The 21,869-nt window shown below is 65.2% G+C and overlaps 2 protein-coding genes across 10 annotated transcripts in view; one reads left to right on the top strand and one right to left on the bottom strand.

Annotated features, from left to right (window-relative positions):
• SMG6 (SMG6 nonsense mediated mRNA decay factor) overlaps nucleotides 1-7,835 on the top strand; it is a 143,250-nt gene extending 135,415 nt beyond the window's left edge. For all 8 annotated transcript variants that reach the window (XM_044994260.1, XM_044994256.1, XM_044994257.1 and 5 more), the window contains exons 16-19: nucleotides 623-776; nucleotides 4,663-4,874; nucleotides 5,220-5,301; nucleotides 7,562-7,835. In XM_044994260.1, the coding sequence (XP_044850195.1) occupies nucleotides 623-776; nucleotides 4,663-4,874; nucleotides 5,220-5,301; nucleotides 7,562-7,692 (579 nt within the window). In that variant the 3' untranslated portion in view covers nucleotides 7,693-7,835. The remainder of the gene's footprint in view (nucleotides 1-622; nucleotides 777-4,662; nucleotides 4,875-5,219; nucleotides 5,302-7,561) is intronic.
• Nucleotides 7,836-13,200: 5,365 nt separating this feature from the next.
• Nucleotides 13,201-20,857, bottom strand: LOC123353280 (hypermethylated in cancer 1 protein-like). Of its 2 annotated transcripts, none has more exons than XM_044994278.1 (2): nucleotides 20,366-20,857; nucleotides 13,201-17,900 (listed from the first exon to the last, which is right to left on the bottom strand). In XM_044994278.1, exons 1-2 carry the CDS (start codon nucleotides 20,415-20,417, stop codon nucleotides 15,982-15,984), a joined length of 1,971 nt encoding a protein of 656 aa, XP_044850213.1. In that variant the 5' UTR covers nucleotides 20,418-20,857; the 3' UTR covers nucleotides 13,201-15,981. The 2 variants fall into 2 exon arrangements, with proteins under 2 accessions (XP_044850213.1, XP_044850214.1); XM_044994279.1 differs by lacking the exon at nucleotides 20,366-20,857 and adding an exon at nucleotides 18,423-18,556.
• Nucleotides 20,858-21,869: the final 1,012 nt, after the last annotated feature.

The following is a 21,869-nucleotide window of genomic DNA, read 5'->3' on the forward strand; positions in this document are numbered from 1 at the left end:
CTAGGTCCCTCGTCCACCTGCACTCCCCGCAAGGGCCCTGCCCACTGGAGCACCAGCTACATCTTAGTGGGCGCTGAATGAACTGGGAACCACCCAGCCTCTCTCTGTGGGTACAGATGTATGGTTTAAAAGTGCTTATACCAGAGGAGCTATTCCTGTCCAGGAACAGGAATAAACTACACCAGCAGAAGGCACCTTTATACCAGTCTGTCTGTGTCCAGACACGGTATTCTTCCAGTGTAGCTGTGTTGGTAAGAAATCTCACCCCTCCCGGGCATAGTTACACTGGTACAAAAAGTGTAGCCGAGGCCTGAGTGTCAGCAGTGAAAGCTCTGAGACATGTGCTGCAGCTCAGCCAGATTTACCGTGAGAAGTGCCCTGTACGCAGCCCCGGGGAGGTGCGTGCCCCTGCGGAGCATCGCTGGATGCTCAGGGAGGCGAAGGCCTTGAGGTGCTGGGGGGCGGGACGCAGCTCCCTGCTGTAAGTCCCATTAGCGCTCTCTGGCCCAGGAGTTTGGAGGCTCTGACCAGGGTGTTCAGAATTGGAGCCTGGGGGATGCGCCAGGTCGGGAGCTTGCTGTGGCCATGCCCCCTGCTCACTCTTCGCTCTGGGCTCTTACAGGCTGTGCTGAAGGATCAGAGCCAGATGCGGCAGATGGAGCTGGAGATCAGACCTGTCTTCCTGGTGCCAGACACCAACGGCTTCATCGACCACCTGAACAGCCTGAAGAAGCTGCTGGAGTGGCGGAAGTTCATCCTGGTGGTGCCCCTGATTGGTGAGTAAGGCCAGGCGAGGTGCTGCTATCTGCAGGGGGTGCTGCCCCTCCAGCTGGGCGGGGCCCAGTCTCCCACGTGGAGCCCTCGGCAGGCTGACCCCCTCCATCCCGCATGGCCCCATAGTGACTTGTGTGGTCTGTTGCTGTGCGGTGCCTTGGCTAGTGGCGGGCAGCGTGACGGATAACTGTATTCATGAGCCAGCAGCGACCCCACGTGAGTTCCCGCCATTGGTGCTGGGCGGGATGGGGTGGGCCAGGGTTCACCCCTGGGAGCCACGTGCCTGGGCGGGCGGGCACTCTCCCCACACATGCCCTTTGGCAGGTCTCTTCTGGTCCCTGGCACGGCTGGCTCCCTTTCTGCCATGGCTCTGCCCACAGTCTGCTCCATTGGTTGGATCCCCCTCCCACAGGGGCCTATGGGGTGCCAGGGCACCATGGCTGTGGGAGGCAGGAGGGTGTTAAACGGGATTTCAAGGGAATTTTGAAAGGAACAGAGTGGGGGAATTGTTAAACAATCCAAGTAGACAGCTTAGCCTGGCTGAGCTGGGGCTTAGGCAGCCGAAATAAATGGCCAGCCTGTGTCCCAGCGAAGCCCAGCCCTTCTTTTTCTCCTTATAAAGCTTGCAGTAAAACCCAAGCTGGTTCCCGTTATTGGGAAACACTCGCCCTGGCAGATAACGGCTGTGCTGCTGGGTGGTCTCCCAGGGCGGCGGAAGGTTTGGTTAGCTGCCGTAGCTCTGATTATCCGATCACTCCCTGGGTTCGAGGTATCGTCCCTCTGGCCTGGCTCGCTTTAGGGCTGCAGAACTGGAGCCCTGTGGAGGTAGCCCGAGCCCCGGGCAGTGAGCCCCGGGCAGCATTAGCCTGCAGCCCAGAGAATTCCTGGAGGGACGCAGAATCAGGACCAGAGCTAAGCATCTCCAGGCCCAGTGCCCCAGAGAGCTGCCTGTCCCTGCCTCAGTTCCCAGCCTTGGGGACCTGGCGCCTCTTGCCTGGGGTCTGTCCCAGTCTGAGTGAGCTGGACTACATGTAGCGTGTGGGCAGTGGGACAAGCATACCTGTGTGAAACACTTGGGAATGGAGGATTGCGGTCCTGGGCCCCTGCTGCCATGAGGGCCGGGAGGGGCATTCCTCTCTCCGCCTCGTGTTCGCAAGGCAGATGTCCCTGCAGGGTGCAGGGCAGTAGTGAGATCCAGGGACTCGCGGGCACCAGAAGGAATTCCATAGCTCGAGCTGTGTCACCAGGAAGATGCTGGGCCCTCCTGCTCGCTCGGCTCTTCCATGGAGGGGCCATCGTCACCACCAGGCAGCAGAGCAGGAATTCCTGTCCTGGGGGAGGATTCCTGGTTATGGCAGAGGGGGATCCATCACCTGGCTGAGTGAGCTGGCTGGCTGCCCAGCTCAGCATGGGAAGCCTAGGGTGCACAGCAGCGCAGCATTCCAGCTCCAGGGCTTTGGAAGCAAAGGGAAGGAAGCTGTCAGCCCAGCAGAGCTTACAGAGCCCTGGGGGGTTGTGCGACCCATGCTAACAGCACCTGAGAATGTTGGCACCCTCCCTTCAGCTCTCGTGTGGTTTGATTGAAGCTGGGTAACCCCAAGCCCCAGCCAGAGGGTTAGAAACCCAGTGTCCCCACCCTGCCAGAGGAGCTCCTGCCCCCCCCCCATCAGTCACTGGGGATCTAGGATGCTGTGGGCACTGCGTGGCTCCAGCTTCCTGCAGCCACGAGAGAAGCAGCGTAGCCTGAGCTTCTGGAGTCTAATCCTGGCTCTGACACCTCTTTCCCATTTGTGCCTCAGGTTCCCTCCATGCTAGTGGGGCTGCTGGGGCCTCACCCCCACGAGGTCGCCAGATCTCCTTGCTGGCTGTTAGTAAAGCATGGCGAAGCAGCAACGGCTGTAGCTGTGCTGGACATAGGTTGATTTCTCCCGCACACCCAAAGCCCTGTGAATTAATTATAAAATCTGTGCCCTGGGGTCAGTGTGAACCCTTGGCCGAGGGAGCTGAGCTGGCCCCCAGGTGCGGGAGCGGGAGGCACAACATTCCCCTAACAGCAGAGGTGCTCAGCATGGCGTCCCCGTTCTCGGATTGCAGGCTGCACAGAACCCTGCACCCCCGGGATGCAGCAAGGGGTTAAGTGCAGCTTTCCATTCACTTTGTTTCTCTTGCTCTTTAACCTGCTCCGTGCTCCTCGAGCCTGACCCTGCCATAGAGAAGCCAGGCCTGGTGCAGAAGCACAAACAAGTCTCCCCTTTGAAGCCTGTTTGGTTTGGAAGCAGGAAAGCGGATTTCGGGATGGAATACCAGCTTTTCCTGTTTGATGTTCCGTTTTTGCACCACTTCCCTCACCCCACCCCACCCCCGAATCCCAGCCGTGCAGTGTGTGGAAATGGCAGCAGTGGGTCTCTGGAGTCAGGAATGAGTGAGGAGTGAAGCAGCTCCATGTAGCTTTCATCTGAATACCCAGACAATGAGTGCCAGCCTCCCCCTAGAACAGCGCGATCACACAGGCTCCCTGTGCAGTGATTCACAGCACTGGGGAGAGGCCTCAGACCCCGAACGCTCTCCCCAAGCCCCCGAGGAATGCATATTTCCCACTTGATCTCAGGGCTTTGGCTTGGAGCTTGGAAAGAATCTTCAGAAATTAAGCCATGTCTGAAAGCCAGACTGCGCACGGAGGCTGGCTCACTCCCTCCCGTGCACAGGCTCGCTCACACGTGTGCACAGAGAGCAATCACCCGCCTGCCCATGCCCACAGTCCCCCGGGCTGTTTCTGCCGGGTGAAAGTGCCTCCTGGGGTGTCTCTTACTGGGAGAGGCTGTGGGGCCAGGGGCTCCCAGTGCTTTCTGTCCGACAGCCCCTATGGGCATTGCTGCGGTCTCTCTTGCTGGCAAGGGCAGCCCCCACTCTGCCCTCAGGTGCTGGAGTGGCTGAGGTTTTCCTGTCCCTTGGCACCAGTACAGAAGGCTCTAGGACTTAATCCTCAGCCAAGCAAAATGAGCAGCAGGCCTGGGAGTCAGCCTGATCCGGGGTGAGGCTCCATGTGTCAGGAGGGCAGCATGGTGTCTCTGCCTCCCCGTGTCAGTCGCAGGGCAGCAGAGAGGACCCTCTGTCCCATAGGCTGGGCAGGAGGGGTCTCGCTTCTCCCTACTTCAGCCAGCCCAGTAAGGGGTTGGGACTGCGTGCGTCATCCTGCCTAGGCAATTGGCAATCCCACCTCCCCCCGAGCTGGGGACAGTGGCTGCCGTGAGGTTCGTTGCAGGGGAGACGGCAGGGCCAGGAGTTCTGCAGGCTTCCGTGAAGGTGCTGCGGGGCACACACTGCCCACGTGTAGCACTTAGCCAGGGGCATTCCTCAGCAGCAGCAGTGATTAGTTGCTGTAGCCAGGAGGTGGAGATGGGGCTGGATGGCCCAGCATCGTCCTCCAGCCGGCACTGCCCCGGGTCTGGCCTCCCCACAGGCTCTCTCCCCTCCCATCCCTCAGCCTGAGCTCTGAGTAAAGCATCCGACTCAGCATGAGTGGGTGACAGTAGTGCCTGGAGACCCTTCAGGATCCAGCCTCATTGTGCTGGGCACACTCAGAGACCACCCCTGCCCTGAAAATCGTACAGTCCAAATAGGCAAGACAAAGCCGGGGCGGCGGGAGAAAAGCAGCAGCATTCTCTCCATTTTGCAGGTGGGCAACTGAGGCCCAGGGATGAAGTGACTTACCCAGGGTCACCTGCAGAGTCTGTGGCAAAGCCAGAAATTGAACCTGCATCTCCTGAGTTTCAGTCCAGTGCCTTATCCATAAGGCCCTTTGGCAGATGTGTGTCAGTCTTTGACTGCAGTTCCCAAGAGCATCCTGCTGCATCCTAACTCAGCTTCCTCTTCCCTTTTGTTTCCAAGTGATCAATGAGCTGGATGGCCTGGCCAAGGGCCCGGAGCTGGAGCATCGGGCGGGGGGCCATGCCCGCCTGCTGCAGGAGAAAGCCAGGAGATCCATTGAGTTCCTGGAGGAGCGCTTTGAGAATCGCGACACCTGCATGAGGGCTCTGACTAGCCGCGGCAATGAGCTCGAGTCCATCTCCTTCCGCAGCGAAGACACCACCGGCCAGCAGGTAAAGGGAGGGGCAACCTGAGGAGGACACTGCTCGGAGGAAGCTTGCAGCACGGCAGCCCCATTTCTGCAGTGGTGATGAGGTGCTGAACAGAGAGAGCGCTGGAGCTGGGCAGAGCTTCTCTGCATGTGGGCAAAGTGCATCCCAGGGCTGGAGGGCAGCTCTCCCTCACCCCCACCCAGGAGCAACCCTCTGCACATCTCCAGCCATGCTGGTGGGAGAGGAGGGCCGCTCCCTGCCACAAGCCAGATGTGCTTGGAGCTACCCAGCCGTGGGGGTCAGGGCTGCAAGGCAGAGTTCAGCAGTTCTCTTTCCTGACATGGGTCATGTTGTCCTTCCTTCCAGGGCAACAATGACGACCTGATTCTGTCCTGCTGTCTCCATTACTGCAATGACAAGGCCAAGGACTTCATGCCCACCAACAAAGGTACAAGCACAGGGTCAGGGCCACTCACAAAGACGTGAGGGCCCACACGCTGTGCCCAGGCACCTGAGAAAGAGACCAGGCATGCACTGTGCCGGGCACCCACGGGAGCAGAGGCTCAGGGAGTTTATCACTCTGGTCCTTTTGGCTTCCCCTCCCCCACGCGGTGCTGTACAAAAGCCCAACGTCCCTCGGCACATGCCAGAACCTGGAGCCAGTGTGCCGCAGGAGTCCTCCTGGGAGTAGCATTCTGCTCATTGTTTAACCTCTTACCAGCAGGATCAGGATCAGGGTGCCATGTGCTGGTGCTGATCAAACATGGCCTCCGCATTGGGCAGCTGGCAGTCTGAGGGCTGCTCCACACAACATTAGGTCAGCTTAACTACATCGCTCAGGGCTAGGCAAAACGTCACTCCCTGTGCAATATAATTAAGCTGCCCTAAGCCCCAGTGTAGACACCACTGGGTTGCCAGAAGAATTCTGCCGCCTGCCGGAGAGGTGGATTGACTGCAGTGATGGAAGAACCCCTTCCAACTCCGTGGTTAGCGCCTACACACCGGCGCCACCATTGCCTCTTCCCTCGGCAGTGGCACATGGTGCGTGTCCCGGGGCTGTCTGCACCCTGGTCAGGTGGGGCCCTCCCCTCCGCTTGCCCACTTGGCCTCTGGCGCCGTGTACTGCAATCAGACAATCCTGGAGCTGTTTGCAGGGGCTGCTGGGACGGGAATTACATCAGCAGCTGCCCCAGAAATCAACGCACATTTGTCAGCGCAAATTCTTAGCAGCTTAACTTGTCAGATTCACAGAGAAACCGTCACCAAATGTTTATGTGTAAATGATGCTGAATTTTAAAATCATGTGGATTATGGTGGATGGGGCCTGACAAGCTGACAGCCTCTGGTTTGTAACAAGGAGCCACGTCACCAGGCTCAGAACAGGGGATGTTTATTGTTACACATTTCTCAGGGTCCGAACAAAACCCCCTGATCCTGCTGCCAGCAGATCCCTGCCCCTCCCCCAGCGCATCAGGTCCCAGGACGCCCTCCCCTGAGCCTGCCCCTCCCCCCCCAACGCATCAGGTCCCAGGACGCCCTCCCGTGAGCCTGCCCCCCCCAACCCAGCAGATCCCAGGGGCCCACCCCTTACAACACAACAGGTCCCTAGACACCCTCCCTTGGGCCTGCCCCTCCCAGTGCAGCAGATCCTGGGCCCATGGTGGGCTTCCATGGACTCTTTTTTTTCCATTCAAGCCCTGATTTGAAGGCCCTGTGTTTCCGGTGCTCATAGGAGCCGCGCTCTGGTCACAGGATCCAGCCGCTTACATACAGCCTGTTCACTTCCCCTGTCCACAGGCATGTACGCAGCGCTCCCACAGCCCCAGCCCAGCATGATGTGTGCAGGGCTGGTGGGCGAGACCATTTCTCAGGGCTCAGCTCTTTCTGTCTAGCCCAGCAAAGCCCTAATGTTTGTGGCCCTTCAGAGGGAAAATGGCTCAGAGTAAGGTTTGGTTTTAAAGACCTTACAATGAGCACCAGCGTCCTGCTGGAACGTACGTCAGAGGCCGTATTCCTGCCCCTCCAATGTGCTGCCTGCTCTGTGCTTTCTGCTTTACACACAACCCCAGCCTGGCGCATAGCAGGGCCCTCTCCAGGGTTCGTGTGGGACGGAGGGACGGACATGCTGGGCCAGATCTAATCTGTGATAGGGACGTGGCATGGCTGCTGTGCCTTGCCCTAGGGCTGTCTCTGACTGGCTTCAGGGGTCAGTATGCAGAAGTCATGAGGCTCCATCAGAAATGATCTGCTCATGAGCCAGACAGCTGAGCCACACCCCATAGGTGCCACAAGGGGTCATGCCCTGTCCAGGGCACCTGCAAGGCATGGGGACACCTTGCAGTTTGCCTTCAGTACATAATGCTTCATACCCCAGGTAGAATATCCTCCCCAAATCCCAAAGAGCACCGCAGGGACTGCCCTGGGAAGAGCATGTGTCTGCAGCTGGCGGGGTTTGAGGACAGGGAGCTTGGGCCAGGCATAGGGGCAGCATGAAGGAAGGATCCAAGTTGAGTGGGAGAAGCAGCCCAAGCGGGAAGAAGCAAAGAGCAGGAGAAGCTGAGGGCAGCATTAGGTGGAGCAGAGCTGGGTGGCTGCACGGCCGACATGTGCTGACAGCAGAGTTCAGGTGGCTGGCAGGGGCTGGTTAGCTCCCTCCCTCAGGACAGGAGCTCCCCCTAAGCACACGTCCTCTCCGGTTATTGTTTCAGATGATCCAATCCGGCTGCTCAGAGAGGTGGTGCTGCTCACGGACGATCGGAACCTGCGTGTCAAGGCGCTGACCCGGAACGTGCCCGTGCGAGACATTCCCACCTTCCTGAAGTGGGCCCAGGAGGGCTGAGCGGGTGTCACTGAGGAGGAGATGTCCCCGCGTGAGTGACGCAGCGTGTTGCTGGTGGGAGTATGGCTTTCAAGGCAGCCCTGCATCACCACCACTGCCGCCCGACCCACCAGTGAACAATAAACACCACGTCTTCAAACCCACCCCCGAATGGCCATGCTGCAAAGGGAAGGTCACTGCTGTGGATGGGTCGTGCGGAGGCTAGGACTCTGCGGGTTGCCATGGCCTTTGGGAAGAGTGGGGGGCAGAGCAGGAGGGCACTGGTCCCTGGGGAAGCTTTGGGCTAGCCCCATTGCCAGGCTCAGCCTCTTGCTTGTCACGTCCTTGATTGGAGAGAGCTCCCACTGAAGGTCAGTGTTCTCCTTGGAGCTGTGCCCAGCCAGCCAGAGGAATGGGAGCCTCCTGTCTGTTAACTGGCTACGGGAAGCGGGAGGGACCTGGCTTTGTGGCAGTCCCTGCTGGCGCTTTCCAGAGGGGCTTGTGTTCCTGCTGGAGCCCTGGCTGCGCCCCTGAGACACTGGGAACGTGGAGCTCAGGGTCTGTCCTGCCCTCTCTGGCCATTTCGCTCACACCTTGGCTGTTCCTCCCCGCCTGGCTCGATTCCTTCATCTGTCCACTTTGCTGGCAGCTCCTTGGAGCCCTAGTTGTGTCCCACGGGAGCAGGGCTGCGGCAGCCCCGTCACTTCCCAGCACTGGAGCCTGGCTGGAAATAACGGATATTTGGCTCTTTTTCCCCTTTGGAAGATGCTCTGGTCCCCTCTGCAGCATGGGGGCAGCAGGTCCTGCTCTGAGAACGTCACCTCAGGCTGTGGGGTTGTGTCTTGCTCAGGATCCATTGCTGCTAAGGAAAAGCATTAAATACCCAGGCTGCATTCATCCTTCATTGCTTCTGTCACTCTGCTCCACACATCCTCTGCCCCATATACCTCCCAAGCCCCCTGCTCTGCCCCTCTGCCCCATATACCTCCCGAGCCCCCTGCTCTGCTCCTCTGCTCTGTATACCTCCGGAGCCCCCTGCTCTGCCCCTCTGCCCCGTATACCTCCCGAGCCCCCTCCTCTGCCCCGTATACCTCCGGAGCCCCCTGCTCTGCCCCTCTGCCCCGTATACCTCCGGAGCCCCCTGCTCTGCCCCTCCGCCCCGTATACCTCCCGAGCCCCCTGCTCTGCCCCTCCGCCCCGTATACCTCCCGAGCCCCCTGCTCTGCTCCTCCGCCCCGTATACCTCCCGAGCCCCCTGCTCTGCCCCTCTGCCCCGTATACCTCCCGACCCCCCTGCTCTGCCCCTCCGCCCCGTATACCTCCCGAGCCCCCTGCTCTGCTCCTCTGCCCCGTATACCTCCCGAGCCCCCTGCTCTGCCCCTCCGCCCCGTATACCTCCTGAGCCCCCTGCTCTGCCCCTCTGCCCCGTATACCTCCCGAGCCCCCTGCTCTGCTCCTCTGCCCCACAACCCCTGTGCTCCTCCGCCCCATATACCTCCCGAGCCCCCTGCTCTGCCCCGTATACCTCCCGAGCCCCCTGCTCTGCCCCTCTGCCCCGTATACCTCCCGAGCCCCCTGCTCTGCCCCTCTGCCCCGTATACCTCCCGAGCCCCCTGCTCTGCTCCTCTGCCCCACAACCCCTGTGCTCCTCCGCCCCATATACCTCCCGAGCCCCCTGCTCTGCTGCTCCGCCCCGTATACCTCCCGAGCCCCCTGCTCTGCTCCTCTGCCCCACAACCCCTGTGCTCCTCCGCCCCATATACCTCCCGAGCCCCTGCTCTGCTCCTCCGCCCCATATACCTCCCGAGCCCCCTGCTCTGCTCCTCTGCCCCACAACCCCTGTGCTCCTCCGCCCCATATACCTCCCGAGCCCCCTGCTCTGCTCCTCCGCCCCATATACCTCCCGAGCCCCCTGCTCTGCTCCTCCGCCCCATATACCTCCCGAGCCCCCTGCTCTGCCCCTCCGCCCCATATACCTCCCGAGCCCCCTGCTCTGCTCCTCCGCCCCATATACCTCCCGAGCCCCCTGCTCTGCTCCTCTGCCCCACAACCCCTGTGCTCCTCCGCCCCATATACCTCCCGAGCCCCTTCTCTGCTCCTCTGCCCCATATACCTCCTGAGCCACCTGCTCTGCTCCTCTGCCCCATATACCTCCCGAGCCCCTGCTCTGCCCCTCCGCCCCATATACCTCCCGAGCCCCCTGCTCTGCCCCTCCGCCCCATATACCTCCCGAGCCCCCTGCTCTGCTCCTCCGCCCCATATACCTCCCGAGCCCCCTGCTCTGCTCCTCTGCCCCACAACCCCTGTGCTCCTCCGCCCCATATACCTCCCGAGCCCCCTGCTCTGCTCCTCCGCCCCATATACCTCCCGAGCCCCCTGCTCTGCTCCTCCGCCCCATATACCTCCCGAGCCCCTTCTCTGCTCCTCTGCCCCATATACCTCCCAAGCCCCCTGCTCTGCTCCTCTGCCCCACAACCCCTCTGCTCCTCTGCCCCATATACCTCCTGAGCCCCCTGCTCTGCTCCCCCATACCAGATGCACACCCTTAGATCCTGCCCCACACACTCCCTGCTTCTTGTCATGCTTGTAACCTGCTCTTAAGGCTTTGACATTACAATAAATCTCTCCATTGAGTCACCCTGAGCTCATGCCAGGCCGTGCTTTGGGGTGCTGAGGGGGCTCTCAGGTGCTCACTTTCCCAGGGGCTGTCATGCGGGGCCAGAGGGGCCAGGAGAAGGTGAATTATTCCTGTGGCCGGAAGGCAGAAGCAGCTGGGCTGGGCAACAGTTAACAAGGCCCTGACACTGACCTGCCAATAGTGGCTGCTTGAGCAGCTGTGCGAGAGCTAGTTGCCCCGTCGGGGAGCCCTTGAGCTGACCCCATTGCCCCATCATCTGCCTCATTGAGCCTTGTCAGGCAACGTCCTCTCCAGAGTGGAAAGGGTCCCAGGCGCCAGGCATTGGTGCAGCTTCCTGGTGCTGCTGGGCAAGTGCGGCCCAGCGAGGCCCCCGGAGCCAGGCCCTCCTGGGCTGAGTCAGAGCCCTAGCGGGGCATCGCAGGGGGCAGAGGCTGACGGAGCTGTAGTCAGCTCCAAGCTCCTGCAGCTAGGCCAGGCCTCTGCAGCACAGCCCAGGGAGCCCTGTGGCCAGGCAGGTACCCAGCACCTTCAGGAAGGCGCAATGTTGCCCTCTCTAGGGACTTTGCTGTACTCCCAGGCCTTCCCCACGCAGGGCAGCAGCTCTGCAGGAGCCCAGGGGGCGAAGGGCCCTGGGGGGGAGGGGATGGAGGCTGGAGAGGGAGGCAGCCAGACCCAAGCCAGCTGTTTGTTTTTGCCAGTGAGGCAAGCGGGTGGAAGAAGGATGCATTGCTGCCCCGGGGGCGTTGGGAAGGGGACAGTGCTCTCTCTGGCCTCCCTCAGGGGAGAGGGAGGCGGCTGCTCACTGGCAGATGGGGGGTTTCTCTCGCCACCAGCAGCTCATCAGCCCTTCCCCAGGGACTGCCTCACCTGGGACCTTGGCGTGGGGCAGGGCTGTGCCCCCAGGCCCTGCTGTGCCAATTACAGATGCCAGGGCAGCCTGAGTCCTGGTGCTCACCAAGCAGTGCTAGCCAGGGGCTTTACAAAGAGCCTCCCTGCAGCCCCTGCCTTCCTGTCACGGCTCGCTCCAGGGGGTCTAGGCGGCAGGAGGAGGTGCCCGGGCTGGGGACGAGCCCGTGGACCGAGGTTGGGGCTGTGACACGCAGGCAGGGGCCGGTCGGTACTGGGGAGGTCTCCAGGCCAGAGCATGCCTGCAGGGGCGCTGAAGGAACGCAACCTGGAGCCGCTGCCGCCTGCTACTGGACACCCAACGCAGGACCTTAGGACTGAACTGTGCCAAGCGGGGCTGCTGGTGTGATCTGTGCAAGGAGCTGGGGCAGGCCGGGCTTCGCTCTAAGCGACGTTCGCCCGTTTACCTTTCCCCAAACCGTGCAGCGCTTGAAACGTTTGTTCTGACGCACCTGCTGAACTCTGCCATTGAACGGCCCCGGCTGAGCCGCGGCGTCAGGAGAGAGCTGGCCAGTGAAAGGGACACCCCATGCCCTCCCCTGGAAGGACTTGCCCCACCATCTCCCCGGGACGCTGCTGGCGCCAGCTGCTGCTTCTCAGAGATGTCCCCTGACTGCAGGAACTGCTCTGGGACCTGACTGTTGGCAGCATGATCCGCCGTGGACACATGAATGAGCAGCCGGACGCAAGGACCTGCTGGTGACCGTCTGGAGGCAGCACCCGCCCTCATAGGCTCTGGGCCCCGCTTCCCCCAGGACTGCGGGCTGCTCCCCGTGGCCGGGTGCTGGCTGTGCTCCAGCCCTGCCCTTTGGCTCTGGGGTGACTCTCGGGTTCTTTGCTTCACCTGGTGCCCAGGAGGCGGGGCAGAGCCTGGGCCCCGCCCCTTAGCTGCGGTTGTGTTGCTTTGTTAAGATGTTTTCTTAAAAAGTTTTTCCTACCAAATGCTTCTCTGGGCTGCCTCGTTCTGTTCTGGTCCCAGCGGGGGTGGGAATCGGGGCTCACGGGCCTGCAGCCCCAGCTGGGCCCGGCAGCAGCTCCAGCCCTGGGAACCGCTGCCGAGTTTGGGGGTGGAATGGAGCCGGGCCCCCCTTTCCCAGCCGGGCCAGGCGGCTCCCCACAGACCCTGAAGGAGTTTTGCCATTGAATTCAAAGAGGCCAGCAAGGGACCATGGTGGCCAGCCAGCCCGTCCCCCTGCACAGCCCAGAGCAGAACATCTGCCCCAGCGTCCTGCAGCCAGCCCAGAATTCCTGCTTGTGCCACAGCAGTGAATAGTCCATTATCCCCCCGTGCTGTTCTCCCCATGGGGGGAGCCTGGCACCCCTGGCCCAGTGCTGTTCTCCCCATGGGGGGAGCCTGGCACCCCTGGCCCAGTGCTGTTCTCCCCATGGGGGGAGCCTGGCACCCCTGCCCCAGTGCTGTTCTCTCCCCCCCCCCGTGCTGTTCTCCCCATGGGGGGAGCCTGGCACCCCTGGCCCAGTGCTGTTCTCTCCCCCCCCCCCCGTGCTGTTCTCCCCATGGGGGGAGCCTGGCACCCCCGTGCTGTTCTCCCCATGGGGGGAGCCTGGCACCCCTGGCCCAGTGCTGTTCTCTCCCCCCCCCCCGTGCTGTTCTCCCCATGGGGGGAGCCTGTCACCCCTGGCCCAGTGCTGGACTGCAGCAGAAACACCCACCACAGCTCTGGCTTCGACTCCCAGGGCTGCCCTTTACGGCAGCACCTCTGCCCCAAGGGACCCTCGCTGGTGCCCCAGGAGGGGCCTGGAGTCAGGGTGGAAACCCCCCCAGGCTGCACGCCTTAGAGCAGCCACTAGCCCCACAGCTGGGCTTTGGAGCCACGTCCCTCGTCATCCTCAACCCTCCCCAGGCTGGGCCAGCACCTGACTGCCCTCTCCCAGGTCACTCCCTCAGGAGTGGAGTTTGCCAGGCCCCAGCCCCGGCCCCAGGTTGGGCCCATCCAGACCAGAAGAAGGAGCCGAGACCTCCTGTGTTAATGTCACTTTATTGCTCATTTGGTCTTGAGTATAGAAAAGGACGGGATAAAACGCCCGTGTACAAATCAGAAGAATATACAAAGTGGGAGGGGGCAGGGAGACCTGGATCCATGCACTGGATACGTCCCCTCCCCCTGCGCTTTGGTCGCAGCTGCTGCAGCTTTGCCCTGTTGGCTGCAAGGGGGCAGGGCAGCCTGTGCTGGACTCTGGCCTGGGATTCCTGGCCCTCGCCAAGCCCGTTTGGTGCCCGGGGAGCCCGTTTGGTGCCCAAGTTCCTGCACAGCTGGAGGCAGGGTCAGAGTCCTGAGTCTCTGCTAGCCAGAGGCACCTGAGCCGGCAGCATGGACGGTCGGACCCAAGCCCCCTTGGCGGAGCAGCCGGTCAGGCTAAAGGCACAGTGGGTTGGAGGCCAGGAGCAGGCACCGTGGGGTGGCCGCCTCGGCCTCCTGTGCAAAGGAGAAAAGACTAAGGCAGGGAAAAGAGCTTCACATTATCCTGCAGGCCAGACGGGGGTGGGATGGGACCCTGCCCTGGGTCCCTCAGGCCAGGGCCCTCGGCCCAGCCTCTACGGCTCTGGTGGCCCAGCCTGGACAGAGCAAGGAAGGCCCCAGGCAGGGCTCCGGGAGTGGCAGCACCTGGATCTTGTGCCCCATTAACCCAGGAGTGCGGGGAGGCTCTGCCCCTCAGTGCAGCGCGGCCGGGCGGGGGCGCCTGCGTGCAGCACCTGTCCCCATTGGCCACCAGGCCGGAGACCTACCCGCTCACCCCTCAGTGTCACTGGCCCCTGCACTTCCCCCAACTGGCTTCAGCATAAAGCTCTCAGCCCCACCCCTGCCCGAGCATGGCAGAGCCCTGCTGCCCAGCGGAGCCCAGCAAGGCAGAGCCGGAGAGCAGCCCGGCCCCCTGCCTGCATGCTCTGCGGCCTGGAGCCCTGCTCTGCCTGGGCACCAGCCATGGGAGGGGGCAGCTCCCCCGCTGCAGCCTAGTAAGGCAGAAGGGGGGCTGCCCACCCCTGGGAAAGCTCAATTGGGGTTCAACAAACGGCTCCCGTGTCCTCATGCTCCCAGCCCAGCTCCCAGCCGAGACCCCCAGAGAAACAGCAGCACGGTCCCCCCCTGAGACCCCCCCGAGCAGAGACTGGAGGGTGGGGAGGGATGCAGCCCAGGGGCTCAGGCTAGGCCAGCTGGGCCCCAGATCCACGCTCCCTCCCACCAGCCACTGGGGAAGAGTGGGGGGAGGCTCTGGGCTCAGGTTCCTCAGGAATCACCCAGGGCAGGAATTCTCCTGAGGCAGCTGGGCCTGGCCTGGCCCAGGCAGGACACTGGGGCCATCCCTGAGTACAGCGAGGGTGCGGGGGCTGGGTCTCCTCCTCAGCTGGTTGCTTTGGTTTCGGCTCAGCGAGGTGGGCCCAGGAGGCTCTTTGGGAGCCAGGCCCAGCTGCAGTCAGAGCTGGGAGAGGAGCTGCCCCAACCAGGGCTCTGTAGCAAGAGGCACGCGCCAGGCCCAGGCTCTGGGCAGGGTTTGCTGGGCCAGGGTGTAGAGATTCCTGCAGAGGCCTCAGAAGATCAAACCCTTCTGCTGCTCCCACTATACCCAGCAGGGCTCCGGCTGCTGGACAAAGCTGTGCCCACGGGCAGCTCCTCCAAAGGCAGGCAGCGCCCCGCTGCAGGGACAAGGCTACTCTGGGTAAGATCTGTTCCTGCTGCCCACCGCCCATGCTACCAGGGGTCGAGCCAGGCTCATGTGCCCTGCAGCAGGCACTGACAGCCCCTTCTGGCTGGGGTGCAGCCAGTGCCTAGTGGACATGACAGCCCTGGCCAATGGAGGGGCCCCTCTGCATTTGCAGCAGGCCGGGCCGCCCTCTCGAGCCAGAGTTCAGGCTGGTGAGCAAAGCCGGGGGGATCCCAGCTGAAGCCAGCTGCGAAAGCCAGTTTTCATTGAGGCACAAAGCGGAGCTGCAGTTGCTTCAACAGCAAATGTCTGTGTCCCTCGCAGAGCCCTGGGCTCCTCTGGGCCTGGCGCCATTGGGAAGCTGGGCTCCAGGGGGGCCTGAGCAGAGGCAGCCTAGGGCAGGGGGCAGGGTGCGGGGGCAGGAGAGGAAGATTTAAGCAGTGGGCACAGAGCTGGGATATTGTGCTCGTACTGGGCCCGTCTGCAGCAGGGAGGCTGGCGGGGAAGGCTGCCATGGCCCTCCTTGAGTCCCAGGGAGGGGAGCGACTGGCTCCTGAGGTAGGAGGCAGGTTCACATTTTCCTTGTGCTGGGAGGCACCAGCCCCTGCTGGGCACTTGGTGGCTGTGCCAGGTAAGGCAGGGGCACGGTACAGACTGCCCTGTATCTGGGCACGGCTCCTGGCAGCCTCCGGGGAGCAGCTAGGACAGGACGCAAGAGGGGATGGATGCCGTGGGCCAGTAAGTGGGGTTTGATCACAGCCGCACCCCATCACCTTACTATTCGCACCAAGCCATAGCCCAGCTGAAAAACAGCCCCACCCTGGCGGCATATTACTCCCAGCACCACCGCAGCACCACTCGTGTGGGACCCTCAGCTAGGGGCTTGGCCTCCCCCCGCTGTTTGGCTGGGCTGGTCTGTCCCCATGAAGTGGGGGAAGCAGAAGATCTCCACCACTGCACATTTTCAGGGAAAATAATTCCCACTCCCCAAAATGCTACAGAGAGTCCATCTGGGGATGGAACCGCTGGCTCTGCAGACCCAGTAGCCACACGGCCTCTTTGGCTCCAGCTGCGGTGGGCGGCCCTGGGGGTCCTGCGCCACCACACTAGGTGGGGGAATAGCACTCTATGGTCCGGTCGCCATGCAGCAGTGGGCCTGGACCCAGCATCTCGGCCGCCTTCTCCTGGCTCAGCCCCAGGTGCTCGGCTGTGAAGCGGGCCAGCGGGTACAGGCTCTCCAGGCCCTTGGGGTCGCTGAGGAAGTGGGAGGTGTGCGACAGCAGCTCGGCCGCTTTCTCCTGCTTGAGGCCCAGCTGGTCGGCCGTGAGCCGCGCCATGGCGAAGACGCTCTCAGGGAAGTCCAGCTTGGACTTGCCGTCAGCCCCGGCCACGTGCATCTTCATGTGGCTGATGAGGTTGCGCTGCTGGGCGAACTTGCCGCCGCACACCTGGCACTCGTAGGGCTTCTCGCCCGAGTGGATGCGCATGTGCTCGGTGAGCCGGTACTGCCGGGTGAAGCGCATGCCGCAGGCGTCGCAGGCGAAGGGCTTGAGGCCCAGGTGGCTGCGCATGTGCCGCGTCATGGTGCCGCGCTGCGTGAACTTCTTGCCGCAGATGGTGCAGGGGTAGGGCCGCGTGAGCCAGTGCGTCTTCTCGTGCTGCCGCAGCGTGGCCGGGTCCTTGTAGGCCTTGTCGCAGGAGGAGCAGCGGTAGGGCCGGATGATGTCGCCCAGGCTCTGGCCACCCTTGTCCAGGAAGGGTCCGGCCTGCTCCGAGGCCGCCTTGTGGTACAGCTCCTCCTCGGTGTGGGCCTCCACGTGGGCGTTGAGCTGCTCCGAGCTGGGGAAGCCCTTGCCGCAGGGGATGCACACGTACAGGTTGTCCCCCAGGCTCTCGGGCTCGTAGGCCAGGTGGCTGCAGTAGGGGCCCAGGGTGCCCCCAGGGGAGGGGCCCTCGCTGCTGCCCGTGTCCTCGCTGGTGCTGTTGTCGTTCTCCAGCTCGTTGCTCTCGATGCTGGGGTAGCGAGACTGCGGGGGCGTCTCGGCCTTCTCCTCCCGCTCAGCCTCTTTCTCCGCCTCACACTCCTCCAGGTAGCTGCCCGGGGGCTCGTGCTTCATCCAGCGGTACAGGAAGTCGCGGCCTTCGGCCCGGGCCAGGGGCTCGGCACAGGGCGGGCTGCCACGGAAGCGCTCCGCAGGGTGGATCACGCCTTCGGCCACCTGGGGGGGGTCTTTGTAGGCGGAGCTGTGGTTGACCAGCAGGGAAGCGCTGCCCGAGGGGCTGTCGTGCCCGGGGGGCAGCAAGGGCTCCCTGCTGTCCCCCGGGTGGAGTCTGTCTGTGGGCAGCAGCTGGGAGGAAGGGCTGGGGGGGCTCTTTTTGGAGAGGTCCAGGCCGCAGGGGGGGGAGCAGTGCCTCTCGGGTGGGCACAGCCCAGGCTGGTGCAGGGCGGTGCCCTGGGAGGCGGAGGCGTAGAGCTCCCCGCACTGGGTGCTGAGGGGGTTGTGGGGCTCGCCAGGCTGCATGTCCACAGGCCGGGGGGCACCCGAGTAGCAGGTCTGGATGACGGGGGTGGCGGCCCGCAGCCCCCTGGCCATCTTGCCGTAGGGGCTGTAGCCGCCTCGCAGGTGGCAGTACTTGCCCGTCCGCTTCAGCTTCTTCTTGCACAGGGCCACCAGGGCCGGCACCTGCAGGTAGCTGGCGGCCGCCAGCACCGCGCCCAGGCCCGGCTCCCCCGGCTCGCACTCGCCCAGGCGGCCGGTGTAGATGAAGTCCAGCACCAGGCGGAAGACGCCCGGGCTCACCATCTCGTGGTCCAGGTTGAGCAGGTTGTCGTGCACCACCAGCGACTTCAGGTAGGCGCTGCTGGCCGCCAGGATGTTCTTGTGCGCCCGGAACAGCGCGTTCTGCACCACGATGATCACGTCGCATAGGAAGCCCTTGGCCCGCTGCGTGTTGAGCTGCAGGAGCAGCTGCCTCGAGTGGCTCGGCATCTCCATGGCCTCCAGCACGGGGCTCCCCCCGCCACCTGCAAGAGACACACGGTGAGGGGCGCCAGGCTGGCGGCCGGCCCGGCCCGGCCCAGCGCGCGGCCTAATTTAGGCAAAACATCCCCGCCCGCTGCCCGCTGCGCAAGGCCCTTGGAATGCAGCGGCGGCCGCTGCCCGGGGAGGGAGCCGGGCCCCGCCGTCCGACCTGCCGCCCCCCGGCGCGGGAGCCCCCAGCCTGGGCAGCGGGGACCTCGGGCCGCCGGCCCCACACGCGCCCGCCCCAAGGGCCCAGCGAGGCGGCAGGAGGCCGGCTCCCAGCGCCAGGACCCGCGCCGGCTCGGCTCGGCTCGGCTCGGCTCGCCGGCCGCCCCTGCTAGCGCCCGGCCTCGCTGCGCCCGTCGCGGCTCCCCGCCGGCCGGCTGCGGGTGGGAGCCGAGGCGAAGCCGGGGCAGTCGCGCTCTCGGAGCTGCGCCACTTCGACGGGGCGAGGGCGCCGCGCCGCCGGCCGCAGCGGGAAGCCCCAGCCCCGGGATGCGGAGCTGCCAGGGCCCAGCCGCTACCTGGCGAGGAGAGGGCGAGTCCTGCCGGGGAGCCGGGGCTGCGCCGCCTCCTCTGCGCACTGGCTGCCGCCCGCCTTGTGCCACCCCTTATATCGGGGCTCCTCTGCGCGGCCCGGCGGCGGCGGAGGGAGGGAGGGGGCACAGCCCCTGCCGGCGCGGGGAGAAGGTGACATCACTCCCTCCGCTTCCAGCGCCGCCTGCGAGCCCGGCCCCACCTGAACGGGGGGCGGAGGGGCCAGGCCACCTGCCGCTCCCCGGCCGGGCCACCTCTGCCTCCGCCCTGCCCCCTCCCGCCTTACGCGCACCCGCCGGCCTGCAGCTCAGCCCGCTGCTGCCTGCGGCCGCCGGCCCCTCCCCAGCGCCCGCAGCCCCCGGGGGGAGGGGGAGCCCCGCTCCGCTTCTGCTCCCACACTCGACAGCGGGGCCCGGCTCCAGGGCCAGCCCCGGGGGCCAGGGGTGCTTGGGGGGCCCGGAGCCCCTCGCCTTCCGGCCCTGCTTTCTCCTGCCTCCCTGGCGCGCCCTAATTGTAGCCGAAGGCGGCGATTTTCGCACCAGGAGGCCCCAGAGCCAGCGGAGGAGCCGGGCAGGGCTTCCCCGACTCGCCCCAGCCCGGCCTGGCTTGCTGGGGAGACCAAGCGGCCCCGGGGGAGCGGGACCCCTTTCCCCGGACCCAGGCCGGGACAGGCCGCACGGCGCGGGGATGCGGCTGGCGGGGGCGACTCGAGAGAGCCGGGGCAAGGGAGGGGAACCTGGCCTGGGACCGGGATGGCCGGAGCCCTAGGCACGGGCCGGGCCGGGTCCGCAGCGAGCGGGGCCCCGGCTGGCGCAGTTGCTGTGGCGCGGAGAGCGAGGCGGTGGCTCCCCTGGGAGGCGAAGGGGCCGTGGTGCGCCAGGGCCAACTGGGCTCGGGCAGTGCGAGCCCGAGGGCGGCCGGGTGGAGCCGAGACCCGCCGGGAGCCAAACTTCGCCATTTTACAGCATCTCTGGGCAGAGGCGCCGGACGGGCGTTTCACGGGGCGCCGAGAGCCATGAACCCCTGCGCAGGATGGAAACCGCCTCCACTGCAGCCCCCGCGGGCCTGGGTCCGGCACCTCTGGGCCTGGGGCTGGAGCGGAGCCGGGGAGCGGGGCAAAGGGGCTGGAGAAGAGAGACCGGCCTAGGGGCCAGTCCCCGCCCGCAGGCAGCCGCGGCCCGACTCAGCCCCCGCGGGACCCGCTGTCTGCCCGCGGGGATCGGTCCCTTCCTGCAGCCCCGCGCGGGGAAGTCCCAGGCCGGCTCTGCTGGCCGCCAGCGAGAGTCGCCCGCGGGACTCCCGTCCATGGGCTTGTCCCGTCCGCGGGACTCCCGTCCATGGGAGCCCGAGCACCGAGGGCAGGGCCCGGCCCCACCTGGGCGAGAACCCCTGGGGCCCTGCCGGCTCTGGGGCCAGGGACACGCGGGGCCCCAGCGCTGGCTCCCCGGATCCTCGCCCTCAACTCCCCTCCCGGGATCTGGCTGCGGCGCCTGCAGGGCGCCGGAACAACGCGGAGAGCGGGGATGCTGCGAGCCACGGAACCAAACGGTGACCCTGGTGCTGATGGCGCCACTTCAAGCCGGGGGGCGGCCGCGCCCGCAGCACCCGAGTTCCAGCCCCTCCGGCCGCGTTGCCAGCCCCGGCAGGGACCGACCCTTCCCCCTCGGGTCTCTGAGCCAGGCGCCCCGGGCTGCGCTCCCCGTTCCCTGCAAAGCGCCCGCTGCCTCGGGCTGCTGCGGCGCCGCCTGCCCGGCGTTGTGCGGTCGCGTCCCGGGAGGGACCCAGCCGTGGCCCCGGGCGCCCCGTCCCCGGTCCGTGCTGCAGTGCGGGGTGAGTGGGGCGCCGGCCAGGTGAGCGCCCGCCCTGCTGCAGGGGCACGGGCAGAAGCCCCTGGCACCGGCGCCCTCCCGCCCCGCCCCGGCCCGCGTACCTGGGGGCTCCGTCGCTTCCGCCAGCCAGCCGAGGTCTCTGCGGACTCTCATGTCCCCTGAGCAGCAGCCTCAGCCCCTGGGTCCCCGCCGCGCGCTCCCCGCCGCCAGCCGGCGCCTCCGGCCCATGCCAGCTCCGCGGGCTGTGCTGCCAAGGCGCTGCCTCCCTCGGCGCTCGCTGCGCCCTGCGTGCCAGGCCCGGCGGCCGCTCCGCGGCGCAGCGCAGGAGGCAGCATGTGCCGCCGGCGCACGGCTGGGCGCAAAGGTAAAGCCCGGGCTGCGAACTCCCACTGACCCCGGCCTGAACTCCGCTCCGCGCCAGCGCCTGTTAAAGGGACAGCAGCTGATTTCCTCCTCCCCGGGCGGGGCCGGGCCACGGGCCCCGGCAGCAGGGGGAGGAGCGGGGCCCTGGACGGCTCCCCACGGAGCTGGCCCGGGGACCCCTGCCCGCGGCGGGAAGGAAAAGCCCCGCTTGCCTCCGCCACCGGCTGCCCGGGTCCCGCCCCCTAAGCGTCCGCCGGGCGCGGGAATTTAACCCGCTGCTGCTGCTGCCTGCGGGGCGGGGGGCGGCCCGGGCCGCGGGGCTGGGAGGGGCCGTTGGGAAGGTGGAAGGAGCCGCGCCAGGTCCGCGCACGGCTCCCCGGCGGCCCCTTCCCCTCCAGCCCCGACTCCCGCGGAGGGAGAGCGGCCAAGCGAGCCCCGGAGCCCGGCTCCCGTCCCGGATGCCTGGGTGAGTCTCTCGGCGGCCGGGCAGCGGCGGGTTCCCCCGGGTTTCCTGCTCCCGCCGCGGGGCCCTTCCAGCTGCGGAGAAACGGCGCTAACCGCACAGGATGGGCCCGAAGGGCGCCGGGGATCGGGCCCGCGGGGGGACCGGGACCGGGTCGGGGACGGGCTCCCCCTTTAGTCCGGGATGTGGCTCCCGGGGGTCTATCGCTCTGGGCCCCGCTTCCCCCAGGACTGCGGGCTGCTCCCCGTGGCCGGGTGCTGGCTGTGCTCCAGCCCTGCCCTTTGGCTCTGGGGTGACTCTCGGGTTCTTTGCTTCACCTGGTGCCCAGGAGGCGGGGCAGAGCCTGGGCCCCGCCCCTTAGCTGCGGTTGTGTTGCTTTGTTAAGATGTTTTCTTAAAAAGTTTTTCCTACCAAATGCTTCTCTGGGCTGCCTCGTTCTGTTCTGGTCCCAGCGGGGGTGGGAATCGGGGCTCACGGGCCTGCAGCCCCAGCTGGGCCCGGCAGCAGCTCCAGCCCTGGGAACCGCTGCCGAGTTTGGGGGTGGAATGGAGCCGGGCCCCCCTTTCCCAGCCGGGCCAGGCGGCTCCCCACAGACCCCGAAGGAGTTTTGCCATTGAATTCAAAGAGGCCAGCAAGGGACCATGGTGGCCAGCCAGCCCGTCCCCCTGCACAGCCCAGAGCAGAACATCTGCCCCAGCGTCCTGCAGCCAGCCCAGAATTCCTGCTTGTGCCACAGCAGTGAATAGTCCATTATCCCCCCGTGCTGTTCTCCCCATGGG

The sequence above is a fragment of the Mauremys mutica genome, chromosome 19 (assembly GCF_020497125.1).
Source record: "Mauremys mutica isolate MM-2020 ecotype Southern chromosome 19, ASM2049712v1, whole genome shotgun sequence".
Taxonomy (NCBI): Eukaryota; Metazoa; Chordata; order Testudines; family Geoemydidae; genus Mauremys; species Mauremys mutica.

Coding starts and splice junctions, on each gene's coding strand:
- LOC123353280 (XM_044994278.1), bottom strand. CDS start 20,417: ATGAGAGTCCGCAGAGACCTCGGCTGGCTGGCGGAAGCGACGGAGCCC. Junction 17,901..20,365: donor GGAAGCGACGGAGCCCCCAG/GTACGCGGGCCG, acceptor TGTCTCTTGCAG/GTGGCGGGGGGAGCCCCGTG.